Here is a 13,439-nt window from a genome sequence, read left to right as displayed (position 1 = left end):
ATCTCAGTGAAGCAAAAACATATGCTCTTAATATTGCAATCCAGTAGTCTGTGATGAAATGAATGCAACATAATGATATAATTCCAAGTGAGAAGAGGTGAAGTGATCAAGTTTAAATGACATTTTTAAAGGTCAGTGAACAAATAAGTTAGATAAAGTCATTTTTCTTCTGCATACAGACTACTTGCGTGAAGACACACCAGTTGGCACTAGTTTCCTGCGTGCAGCAGCTCATGATGATGACCATGGAATCAATGCAGTCATCACTTACTCGATATCCAGGCAGCAGCCGGAGTACTTCCAGATCAGTCCCAGCACAGGATGGATTTATGTCAACCATCCCATTTCTCAGGTCAGACCGGTATTGTTTATCATGAAATCAGACAGGGCAGTTTCAAAGTTCTGCCAGTTCTAACAAACATAAATGCATAACTGTATAACACTGACCTCAGTCTAACCTTACAACATATAATTTTGGTTTCTCCTTGCTTTTGCTCCTTGGAAGGGATTCTATGAATTCTAAATATTTTGTCCTCAAACACAGGCCGTGCTACACCATTTTATATGTGCAAACTAGGGGTTCATAATGTTTAAAGTTCTTTCTGAGATACTATGGAAATGAATCTAAAATGAGAAGACCTAATATCTACCTGTGGTTCACTTGCAAATTTTAAAAGCACCCAGCTGTATTATGCACCATGCAGTCAGATCCTTCAAGCACCAGTCATTAATGGGAACGCTGCGTGCAGCTACTAGAAGTGTTAACTGGAACAGTTGTACCACACTGCCAAGATTGCTGAAACCCCATCAGCAATATATTCCTCCCATCACCCCGTCACCTTCTGGACTCTCTCCAGAGGCTCTATATTAGGTTGACCTGAGCCTACTAGTTTTGCACAGTGATGTTTCTGCCAAACTGAGATGGGAGACTTTGAACCCACTCCTAGAAAGGATCAAGGGGGCCCCAATAATTCCTGAAATTTCCTGTGTCTTGTAAAAGATGGAATTTTTGGATGGAAGAAATAGTTTGGGACAGGAACAAAACTGAGGCTGAAGTAGCCAAATTCCTATGATACTTCTTTAATGGTTAAGAGACATGAGTACAAATCTTACTATAGCTGGAGAATTTAATTAAATGTGGAATTTAAAAAATCAATAATAGTCACAGCAAAACTGCTGTAAAACTCATCTGGTTCATTAATCTCCTTTCGGGAGGGAAATCTGTGATGTTCAATTGATCTGACTGACTGGTTTCAGGGCCATTGTCTTGTTGACTCTAAGTTGTTACTTGATATTGCTCAGTAAATCAACTGTTTATAATCAAGGTGGCACTCTGCAGCATTCTCAAGGATAAGGCCTCCTAGTGGCACAGTGTCCCTAATCCTGGATCCGGAGGCCAAGGTTCAAGTCCGACCTACTCCAGAGGTGTGTAGTAACACCTCCGAACAGGTGGATTGGAAAAATATTTTTTCTCAAGGGTGTCCAGGGTTGACCCATGCCAGCAGTGTTCCTGCCTGGGTAATTTGATGGCCAGATAGTCAGTAGAGCAGTGCAGTTCATCATTAGACTATGTAAATTCCCACACACAGCAGATTCTGTGGGAAATTGAAGATTCCAAAGTCCAATTCCCCTAGGACTTAAACCCTCTGACATAATCCATTAAAGGTGGAAAACTCCACGTCCGTTTAGTTAATAGCTGCCCAAGAAAAATTAGATGATGAAAAACCTAGTCTAATTCCGGGGTAACTATTAAGATTATCCTCCAACTCACAGCACCACCACCCCCCTCCCCTCCCCACTACACCCTCCCAACCTTCTGCACACCAACCCTCTACCCCAGCCCGAGACTTCTGATTCCCCAAATACCCTAGCCCACCACTGTCCCCTACACACCCACTCACATTAAATACTCCATCACCTACCAGATATTCTAATCACCTGATATCCCAATTACTTGGCACCATACCCACGCAGCATAACCCTTTAACCAAATGCCACCCTAACCCCACTCTTACTGTATTCATTTCCTTGCACTGCAGCTGTCAAAATGTTTGGCTGTGTTACTGAACATTGCAATCTCAGAACACATCACACTCACTGCTGCAGAAGGGGGCATGGTTTGATTCCCCCAAAATCCTGCATACAGGGGAACTATATTGCTTTCACATACGCTCCATATTTCTGAAGGAACCAGGATCGGAATTTCCAGCTGGAATTCGGAGCTCAGTACGAACAGAAAACTTAGGATAGAGATGGCAATCTGACTGTGATTGCCACTTCTTGGAATATCCAGGTCACAGTATATGAATAAAAATCGCCAGGATCCATCAGAGCACTCATGGTGGTTATGAGCAGCTGCTGAAACAGCCTGACCTCCACAAGGATACATGTGTGCTCCACAGATGGAATCATATCTAGGTAGCAGAAATATCAATTTTTAAAAAAAATGAACCCTGATTGACCTCTGACCTCAGAGAACTAGTAGGACAATTGTTAAAGATGGTGATGGGGCAAAGATTTAAGCAAAAGCTTCTGCTGGCCCAATTCCCATTTCCCAAATGGAACCATGTCAGAGGTTTTGGCTACTCTGTGAGATGGATACCAAAGATGTAGCCAAAAAGACATATGCTCCTGCCTGATCAATGCTAAGAAGGTTCCCCTGACCATGGGAACCCCCACAACCTGAGTAATGCCTCAGCCTTCTGTACAAGCTGTATATCTGCAATATACTACAGTGTGCGTAGTCCATGCTTAGGCTTGGACTTCCATTTTAATTGATTAATGCAATTTTTATTGTCAAGTGCAATGTTTTCACAATGATGAATAAAATAGACTGCTTTCAGAACAAACTTATTTCATATGTTATTCAATTTATTTTTATTGTGTTTTCAATTTACAGGGCTTTGGTACTTCATTTTATATTTTGCATTTTGAGTTTTTGTTGCTAATGTTGTTCCCATTGATTACACAGCAATAGCGAAATAAAATGTAAATTTAATGGAATTGTGTCTCTGCCAAGGATTTTACAGCAACCCTGTCAGTCAGAAGATGCCTCAGGCCTACCCATAATAGCTAGCATTTATTGGCATGTTTGAGGACCTGATTATATTTCCCATGCTAAATGTAAAACAGAAATCTCCGATTTGATCAAATCATTATCAGTTCTTGACGTATCTTTGTGTTCTAGATTGCTCATATCAGTCGTCAAATAATAGCAACTGACGGAGGCAATCGAAGTAGCAGCGTAGAACTAACTGTTACTATCACTAATATACATAATCAGCCACCCCAGTGGGAGCAGGAAGAATATCAAGTAACTATCCCTGAGAACACTACTCGTGACTTGAGGATTGTGGTATGTAATGCATGTTAAATGATATGACTTGGTGAAATTTACAATGATTGGTTTATGAGGTTCCAAGCAAAATGTTTAGTAAAGAAGACTCAGTGTTGAAATGCAATACATTTTAAATGTTAAATGCAAGTTACATTCAAGTGCAATCATGTTCACCAAGTCCTCGACTTCTGCCCTGCATGAGATCAATACAGACTTGGAATCTAATCCAAACCATCTCCAATCCCCTGTTGCCATGTATGTCTCACTCAGCTATTGATTTTTGTGATGTGGAAATAAAATTATCAATACAATTTTTGTCTAGTCCGAGCTAAATCATCAACATTAAATAACACAGGAAAGTTTAGCAAATATCTTTAGTTGGATGATCAGAAAAAATTCTTCTGTTAAATATTGGATTGACCGAAAGTGTTCTTGTTAATCCCCACAAAGTCCATTTTGATACTTTCCTAAGCAAATTCTTGAGACTAGAACCAGACTATATGCAGCCTTGGCATCCAATTTAACTCTGAGTTCAGCTTTTTACCCCATATCCTCTCCATTACCAAGTAGCTCCGTGTAACTCTGTAATCTACCACAGCTCTACTACCATATAAGATTCAGTTCAAGCGTTTTGAGCTGGCTTGATTTTCTTCACTCCTTCCCTACCTTCTGCTACCTATCCAAGCACCTAGGATTGGTTTACTATATTAGAAGTGCTATATAAATGCAAATTATTGTTGTTTGCATAGAATTCCATGTATACAATTTGCTGTAAGCTCACCGCATTCCTTCAATTGTGTCTTTTTGCACATCCATGATTTTCTTCATCCTTCTATTTGCTACGGGATCTCAGTTGTCTTGTCAAAAGAGTACCAGCCATTCCATTTTCAACATCATGGATAATCTCTCCGTCCTGCAGATTGCTCATGTTGATACTTGTCTTTCCCTCCTCCTCTCCCAAGACTTCCCAGGCCATAAATAAAACACCCTCCCAGACCTGATTTTCCTTCCTCTGCTAATACTATTTTGTCTTTGATCAATCTGTGTTATGAAAGGTTGACATGCAATGACAGCCTTTTCAAAAGACATATCAAACTCATGCTAGATTGCATTAACACATCCTGTAATGGTGAGCTGAAAAATAACATCAAGAGGAATAACATTCCACTCAGTTGGAGAATCTAGGAACAGAGAATGTAAGAATAACTAAGCAAACAGTTACGAGAGTATCTGATTTGGGACATTGCGAGTAGGAAATTATTCTGTCTTATTAAAAGAATCAGAGAATTGTTATAGCACAGAAGCAGGCTCTATGGACTTTGGAATCGGGTGAGAATGGGTCAAATGAATTTCCTCTTATCCCACTCATTTTTTGATTGTTTACAGGATTTTTGTGAGAACAACAGACTTGCCAATTCACTGAGTGTTTAACTGTTCCCTCACTGTAATTAAAAGCTAATCAGATAGATTTTCTTGAGTTTTACCGGAGACACAGGATAGCTTTACCATACTTAACAAACAAAAAGACCCCCAAAAAACTGCGGATGCTGGAAACCAAAAACAAAACATCTGAGAAGAGAAAACAAAGTTAATATTTTGAGTCCAGTTCAGAAACAGAATCCACAGGTGCTGCCAGACCTGCTGAGTTTTTCCAGCAATTTCTATTTTTGTTTACTATATTTAACTTGGTTCAAGGAAAAGGTAACAAAATACACTGATTTTCCTGCCTATCTACTCACGCATGTGCCCACACACATGCACACACCTGGAGTTTGTCCACATGTAAAAATAGATCACAGAGTGGAGAATGTTAGATGAATTGGATTAAAGTCCTGAGAAATACGAGGGGTATCCAGTCTGTGGAGGTTCATGTCTCAGTTGGCATCATGCTGGATCCAGTGGTCTTGCAACTTTCTCTCTGTGGTCCTGATACTTCCAATTTAAAGATAAAAAGCTGATTTTGACTATTCTTCTGAAGAGAGTAGTGTCTGGTTACTTTCCTTCAAGACATCTCTACTGCCACAGAGGCATGACTAGGTCACATGATCAGCAAATAAGGCCTGAAACTTGCAAGGTGGATTAGAGGAAGAGAGGGGGACTCAAATTGAGTCTTCTCTCACCACCATCTCAGCTGATTGACCTCATATTGCAGAGAAATCAGAAGTTCACAGTCACAGAGGATTGGCTTGATGCACGACCAGTAATTCAAATATCAGCATTCACAATCGGCTCTTGTCTACTCTCAGCTCGGATTTCATTGTTCAACTGATTAGGTTTAAGATAGTCCCATTGTCACTCGATGACTTGATGTCTTGGAACACCTTTCCCATGGTAAGGATCACTTAATCCAAATGATTGGATTTGCCACCAGTTAAATACCTCAGGTGATTGCCTTGATGCCCTACTAATGGGGACAAGATATTGTTGTGGGAGTGGGACAACACTACTATTATAGGACAAGCCAAACAGAGAACAGCCAGGGAATTCCTAGAGGCATAGCACTCATCCACAGATTCAATCAATAAGCACATCGACCTGGACTCAATATACTGACCACTGCAACGGACAGCTGGAACTGACAACCGGAAGCGGCAGATTCAAACCACTACAAATGCCAGAGGAAAGATCACAGAAGCGCTTCACAGGAGGCTCCCAAGCACTGAGGATGTCACCTAGACAGGGGATGAAACGTCTACAACACAAATTCTCAGCTCAGCGAACAGAACCACAACAACGAGCACCCGAGCTACAAATCTTCTCACAAACTTTGGGGACAAGATATGTAGTTCACTCATATTTCCCTGTCCATTGTCCTTGATGGTTTCAGCAGACATGGTGCCTCAATCTCAATGGCATGGAATGAGGAAGATAAAGTAATACAAATTGTAGAGGCATCTTTGGATTTCCATTCCTGCATCAGATGTGTAGAGCTGGAAGAATTTTCCATTTTCAGCCTGGGGTGAACTGAGAGTGACTGTCCTTGACATCATGATAGCTTTTCACTGAGTAAATCATTAAAGAGGTCTAATAAAACAGCAGCCAAGGGCAATCAGAGGGAAAGCTATCTGCTGTTTGGAGTCATGCCTGGTACAAAGGAAGATGGTTATGGTTTTTGGAAATTAAGTCATCTAAGTAAATGAACTTAACTGCAGAAGTTCTCAGGATAGTGTCCTAGGCTCACCCAGGGTCTTTATCAATGCATTGGGGATGTTTACTGATGATTGCACAATATTCACTACCATTTGCAACTCCCCAGAAACTGAAATAGTCTGTATCCGTATGCATTAAAAGCTGGACAACATTCAGATGTGGACTGATAAGTGATGTGTAACATTCATGTCACAAAAGGGCCAGGCAATGACCATATATAAGAGAGAATGTAACCATCTCCACTTGAAGTTCAGTAGCATTACTGTCATTGAACTGGCCACTATCAACATCCTGGGGGCTACTAGAAACTGAACTGGACTAGTCACATACATACTTTGTCTACAAGAGCAGGTCAAAAGCTACGAGTTCTGCGACAAGTAATTCCCTCCTGTCTTTCCATGGCCTGTTGTCCATATACAAAGCACCTCAACGAGCTTTGTGTAAGTTAACTTTCCAGTAGGAGGTTCTTGATAACAATCAGGAGTGGAGATCTTATGTGAATAGTGCTCAAACAGAGCTATTTAAATAATACAATGAACATTTTATTGAGTTTTGAAATGAAATATCTGAAGAATAGTAATTTCATGAAGTCAGATAATGCAACACAGTAGGGAAATAAGACAATAAAAAATTTTAGCATACAAAATCTAACAGCACCCTGCAGCTATAAAAAGCAGATGAGTATTTCAATCATCAAACTGCTTGAGCATAAAAGTTATCAGATCCCTGAAGAAAGACAACAGGAATAGAAGAATGAAAAATATCTGCAGGTTTATGCTGGACCTATGTGCTAGAACATGACCAAGTGAGAATTTTAATTGAAACATCATTTACATTAATGTATTTTCCATTTTTTTCATTTCTACTTTTCACTGGAGCTAATTTTTCATTGTGTAATGGTGTGAAATATTTGTAATTGAACTGAAGGACTATCTTACATCCTGATTTTAGCATTGAAAGAAACTTATTACCATTTTACACAATCACAGAAAATCAAATTAACCCTTTAAGACTGTTCCAACGTTAACAGCTGTTTGCCCAAATATTATTGTGAAATTTAGTTGTTTATATTAATGTGAACTGCTGAGATTCTAGGTATTTACTTTGGCTAAAATTCACAAAGCTGGGTAATTGAGGCTAGAACTGGAGTTAATCTTAGAAACTTTTATAAGCATTTAATTACAAAAGGTAGATGTTATAAACATACACTTTCTGACACAAAGACCATAATTTCACTCCCTTCCTATTCATAGGTGCAAGATTATTCTCATTTATTCCCCATACATTTAAATATGATTAACAACATCAAAAGATGTGAATTTCTGTCATTGATTTGAAATATTTTGTTTAGTTTTGAAGAATGTGCTTTTAGAATTCACCTTATACAAATCGTATTTCTGAAATAAAAACAGAAAAAAGCTGAAATATTCAGAGGGACTGGCAGCTCTATATGGTGAGAAAAGCAGAGTTAACATTTGAAAAACTAATGCTGTTTCTTTTCACAAAAATGCTGCTGAGTCTTTCCTGCGCTTTCTATTTTTTATCAGATTTCCAACATTTACACTATTTTGTTTTACATCAAGGGCTATTGACATTCTGTGTACTTTCAAACTTTAAAATAGCTTTGAAATCATGCCTCATATAAATATTGGCATTGATTTTCCAGTCAGTGGTAAAAGAATGATGCCAGCTAATCCTAATACTTACACTTGCTTACAGACGGTCAGTGGACCTTTGGGCTAGTCTTGTGGTAATTAGAAACCTATTTCTACAAAGGTGATCTAAGGCTTGTGTCAACAGGGTAAGCACCATATGTCTTTGGATCAAATAATTCTTCATAAACAGCACTTAATAAACAGAAATATCAACTTTGGGCCACTCCATGTACACCTCAGTTTGACTTTTTTTAATCAAAGGAGTTTGATTCCAGCCATGGGCAACTCCCTGTGTGGGTTTCATTTGATTGCTCCTGTTTCCTCCCACAGTCCAAAGATGTGCAGATTAAGTGGATTTGCCTTCCTACATCGCCTATAGTGTCATGCATAGTGTATCAGTTAGGTGGATTAGACATGGGATATGCAGGGTTACCCTCATCGTAAGGTCAGTGTGGTCTCAATAGGCCGAATTGCCTGATTCCATACTGTAGGGATTCTATGATCATAACATTGACATCAAAACCAGCACATCCTTTCTAATATAACACTCTATGACTTAAGATGGGCAAACATGTTGAATAATGGATCCTTATGTGTTCCTAACAGCTGTGCAATAATATGTCCCTCACTGTTTGCTCTTCCCATTATTAACATTGAAAGTTTGATCTGTTTCTTTCCAGTATGTTCATTGGAAGTTTATGAATTGTTGGCTCCACACAATTCTCTCCATCTCCAACTCCTCCCCCTCACTAACCCCCCCCCCCCCTCCCATTCTCCACCCAACTATTCTTTGAAACATTCCAGTAAGATCCAGAGGTATTGAAAGACTGGCCCAACATCCGGGTGCTCAATTTGCAATGCAAGCCCACTCCTGTCCACACTGCTGTGTGCAGTTGAAAATCAAGCTCCGTGTTAGCATTAGTGTTAGTGGAAAGCTTCTGGAGGAAGTACTGACACAATGAAATATCTTGTGGGGCACAGCAATGTGGATAACATCATCAAATTTCCACACTTACCCACAGAAGCAGATAATCCAGTCATTTTTAAGTTACTTCGATTCAAATGTTCCAGTTACAAATGTGACTTCCAGAGGTGAACATTACATGTAGAAAATCCTGACCACCGCTCCCTTGCCACACACATCGCTGCCACAGTATCCCACCTGTATGTGTACAATCCAACACAATGATATTGGATTGTTAACCAGCCTCAAATAATAGACCAAGATCAGCAGCCTACCATTTAAAAAAAAACGTAATTAACACGCTATTAATTGTTACCAAGGCGATAGACATAAATTTTATGTTGCCCACGCATTTTTTGGAAGGAGTGACACCAGTATCAATATCTGATACAAAATAGATGTAAAGTTCAAAGTGGGACTGTGGCTGTGTTGATCTGAAGCTGGGAGAGTTTCATGGTATTTTAACTTTGATTTTTCATAGTTTCCAATCTCCAGCAGTACATTTGCTCAGGGAATGGGGCATAGAAAAATTGCTTTGATCAAGTTTGACTCTTAGATTGCAGTCCCTGTGAAACTTGTTCATTCTGTGAGAGCTTCCTTCTCCAGTGATTAAGTGAAGGAGAAAAAGGAAGGTCGCTGGCTAGGGACAGGTATACCCTATGGTTCAGAAAATTGAATAACCTACTGCTGAACAAGGGGCTGAGCAAAATAGACAGCAACATCAGGCTGGCATAGCAAGGCAAAGGCATCTTGCCAGCTGTGTCCACAGGGGGAGAATGACATGCATCCAGATGTCTGATCAGCATTGCCTCAGAAGATTGCTTCTCTCAAGGAAGATATTCACATCTTTGTGTTACATGCCATCTGAGGAGGATTGCCTTCAGTTGTGCGAGGGCCACCCACTAACTGTGTCCTTTATTGTATCTCTGGCCTTGGATGATTTCACCTCTGTATCATTCTAGATGTCGTAAAATCATAAGAGCATAAAATATAGGAGCAGAATTAGACCATTTGGCTTGTTGTGTCTGCTTCATCATTTGTGGCTGGTATGTTTCTCAATGCCATTCTCTTGTCTTTTGTCTGCAACCTTTAATCCCCTTAAGAATCTATCTATCATTGTCTTAAATACAGCCAATGACTTGGCCTTTACAGCCTTTTGCAGCAATGAATTCCACAGGTTCACCACCCTCTGGCTGAAGAAATTCTTCCTCATTTCAATTTGAACTATAGAATCTTTACAGTGTGGAAGCAGGCCATTCGGCCCATCGAGTCCACACTGACTCTCTGAAGAGCATCCCACCCAGACCCATGGCCTACCCTATCCCTGTAACCCTGCATTTCTGATTGCTAGTCCACCTAACATGCTCAATGGGCAATTTAATGTGGTCAGTTTACCTAGCCTTCACGTCTAGGGACTGTGGGAGGAAACTGGAGCACCCAGAGGAAACCTACACAGACACAGGGAGAATGTGCAAACTCCACACAGACAGTTGCCCAAGGCTGGAATGGAACCAGGGTTCCTGTTGCTGTGAGGTAGCAATGCTAACCACTGAGCCCACAGCTGGCAGCCCATTACAGATGCTATTTTCAGCCATGTCCATGGATACATCTGAATTGTCCATTACCTATGTTCACACAGAACCTGCACATTGATGGAGTATATCTCCATCACCAGTAACAATCCAAGTGAAGCAGGAAGGGCCAGAGGCTTTTTTTTGCCATGGCTGGTTTTCCAAATATGCAGGAGGTTATGGATTGCACAGACGGGACAATGTAAACTCCATCTGGATAGCCAGGATCTTTTATTGTTCAGAAATCCATCAATGTGGAGGTTCTGTATGACCATAGGTAATGGACAATCCAGACGTATCCAGGGAGCAGTCTTGAGGCATACATACTTGAGCACTCCCACTTGGCAGAGATGTTCAGTGGCCTGGAGCCGTTAGGGTGCTGGCATCTGAATGACAAAGGGTACCTTCTCAACAAATGGTTAATGACCCCAGAGAGAAATTCATGCACAGAACTGCAAAGATCCAAACATCTCGAACATATGTTGAGTATAACAATGGTCTGCTGAATGATGGTCCTGGTGGAAGTATGGCCATTATCCTACTTTCTCTCATGTTTGAGATGTTTGGATCTTTGCAGTTTTACGAGAATCTCACTCGTGGTCATAGACTGCCATGCCTTGGACAACCTGATTCTCCAAAGAAGGGAAGCCCTGGAACAGGAGGATCTGATGGCAAAAGCCACGTCATCTCAGGATGAGTCTGATGATGAGGGAGAGCCGTGCTATCTAGCTGCACAAAGTGGAAGGCAGGAGGCTTTTGATAACGATAAGATGAGAGATTCTCTAACACTATGAAGATTCCACTAGCTTTGTGTCAACTGTTCAGCTATAAGATCCTTTTCCTTATATCTCCTACACATTAACAACAAGGCTGCCTGTGCATGTGCCAAAGCCAAGGTACTAAATGAGGCTGATCAGAGGGACCACTGAATCCAAACTTCCTTCACAACATGCATTCAATCTAAATCAAAGCCATCTGGACACAAAAATGAAACACTAATGTTGCCAGAACATCAAGCAAAAAGAACAGTTATGCAATAATAAATTAAATCAACAGTTTTCAAGACTCCCAATCGTGACCAATTACCTTTGTGAGTCTGTATGTAACTAATGTGCTGTTTTATTAACAGATATTACAGAACAATATTCTCCCACTTCCCCAGAGATAGGCTGCTGATCTACATGCTGCTTTGCCTGGAATGACTTTGTCAGCTGTCTTCTGGCTGTCTGGTTGTCTAAGGCTCAGGGAACCCTGATATGGTGGCAGCAAGAATCTCACTTTTTAAATGTACGCATGGATGTGGGTATCACTGGCTGGGCCATTATTTATTTCTACCATAGTTTCCTTTGAGAGGTTGGTGGTGAGCTACCTTCTTGGAACACTGCAGTTCATGTGTTATACATTGACCCACAATGTCATTACAGAGAGAATTCCACAATTTTGACTAAGTGACAGTAAAGGAACAGTGATATATTTCTGAGTCAGGATGTTGAATGGTTTGGCTGGGAACTTGCAGGTGGTGGTGCTGTGACACTCTGTGACATTAATGCAAAAGGCAGTGGGATGGTGAAGAAGCTGCCTACTATCAGAAAAACTCTGAGAGGTGTCCCCAGATGTTGAGGGCATATTGAGGTCCAGTTGGTTTTCCTGCTTTTTAGACAGGAACCAGACTTGGCTGAGACTCCTGGCACTTCATCCCCTCTTGCCTTAGCTTTGAGCACGAGAGCTGATGATGTTCTTGCGTCAGTGTGTGGCTGATTCATATATACCTTCTGAAGTCTGTGCTGGTACCAAGTGATGCTTGAGGATGTGGTGCTGTCTTCTTTGAGGCTTCACCTTCCTCCTTCGGAGTTGATTGCCCCCTTGGCACAAGTGGTTGCAGCTGCCAATGTTTCACCTGTGTGATAAGTGAATAACATGGCAATGGCAATGCAAATGAAAGTGTATACCCACCATCCTGTCAGTAAACTGCTGGTTTTGATCCTCCATGACAGTCACCAGTCTGTCAATGGAGGACATCATATATTCTGAAGAGCAGGTGATCACATTCATGACCTAGACAGACTCATCAATTGCCCATGTCAATGTGGAACGACTACCATATTTTTGTGTACCTTACACATTTCATCCATCATACACCGCCTAACTGACGACTCTGTTGGTTCAGCGTCAGACTTGGATTCAGCACCTCGGTCAGCTCCAGCACTGCTCTGACCACCTGGCACCTTTGCTTATTCAGTCTCTGATAGCTGGTCTCGTGAATGTCATGTGCTCGCCCCAGTGTGTGGATCTCCTTTAGCCGGCTCATATATGCCCACCGAAATGTGTGAGTCTGTGCTGGTACTAAGTGTTGCATGATGATGTGGTTCTGCCTACTTTGAGGCTTCATCTTCCTCCTTAGGAGTTAATTGTCCCCTTGGCATGAGTGGGTGCAGCTGCCAATGTTTCACCTGCAGGAGAAGCTAATGATAAAATGAAGAGTATCATCTTAATTTGATGTATGTTTAGAAAAACCTGCTTCCTTAAAAAACACAAGATGGGATTAATGGAAGATGGTAACCATGGTGTGAACCTCAGCCCCTTCAACATTCTTCCTTGAATTCTGCAGTCTTCAAAACCAAAGCCCATTATATCCCCAGAAAATTCTCCTGCTTCTGAGATCTAACCCCTGCATTTTATTTGCAGGAAGAACTATGTGCCCTTGGACTACTGCCACCCTAGGGCTGACATCTAAGCTTACCTTGATCAATGGGACAACTCCA

General features: G+C 41.0%; 1 protein-coding gene across 1 annotated transcript in view; it reads left to right on the top strand.

Annotated features, from left to right (window-relative positions):
- si:dkey-22o22.2 (neural-cadherin) overlaps positions 1 to 13,439 on the top strand; it is a 246,362-nt gene that overhangs the window by 149,435 nt on the left and 83,488 nt on the right. The window contains exons 11-12 of the mRNA XM_043688104.1: positions 180 to 352; positions 3,188 to 3,355. Coding sequence (XP_043544039.1) covers positions 180 to 352; positions 3,188 to 3,355 — 341 coding nt within the window. The remainder of the gene's footprint in view (positions 1 to 179; positions 353 to 3,187; positions 3,356 to 13,439) is intronic.

The sequence above is a fragment of the Chiloscyllium plagiosum genome, chromosome 4 (genome assembly GCF_004010195.1).
Source record: "Chiloscyllium plagiosum isolate BGI_BamShark_2017 chromosome 4, ASM401019v2, whole genome shotgun sequence".
Lineage (NCBI taxonomy): Eukaryota > Metazoa > Chordata > Chondrichthyes > Orectolobiformes > Hemiscylliidae > Chiloscyllium > Chiloscyllium plagiosum.
The sequence above is the reverse complement of the archived record's forward strand: the minus strand, read 5'-3'. Positions and strand labels throughout refer to the sequence as shown.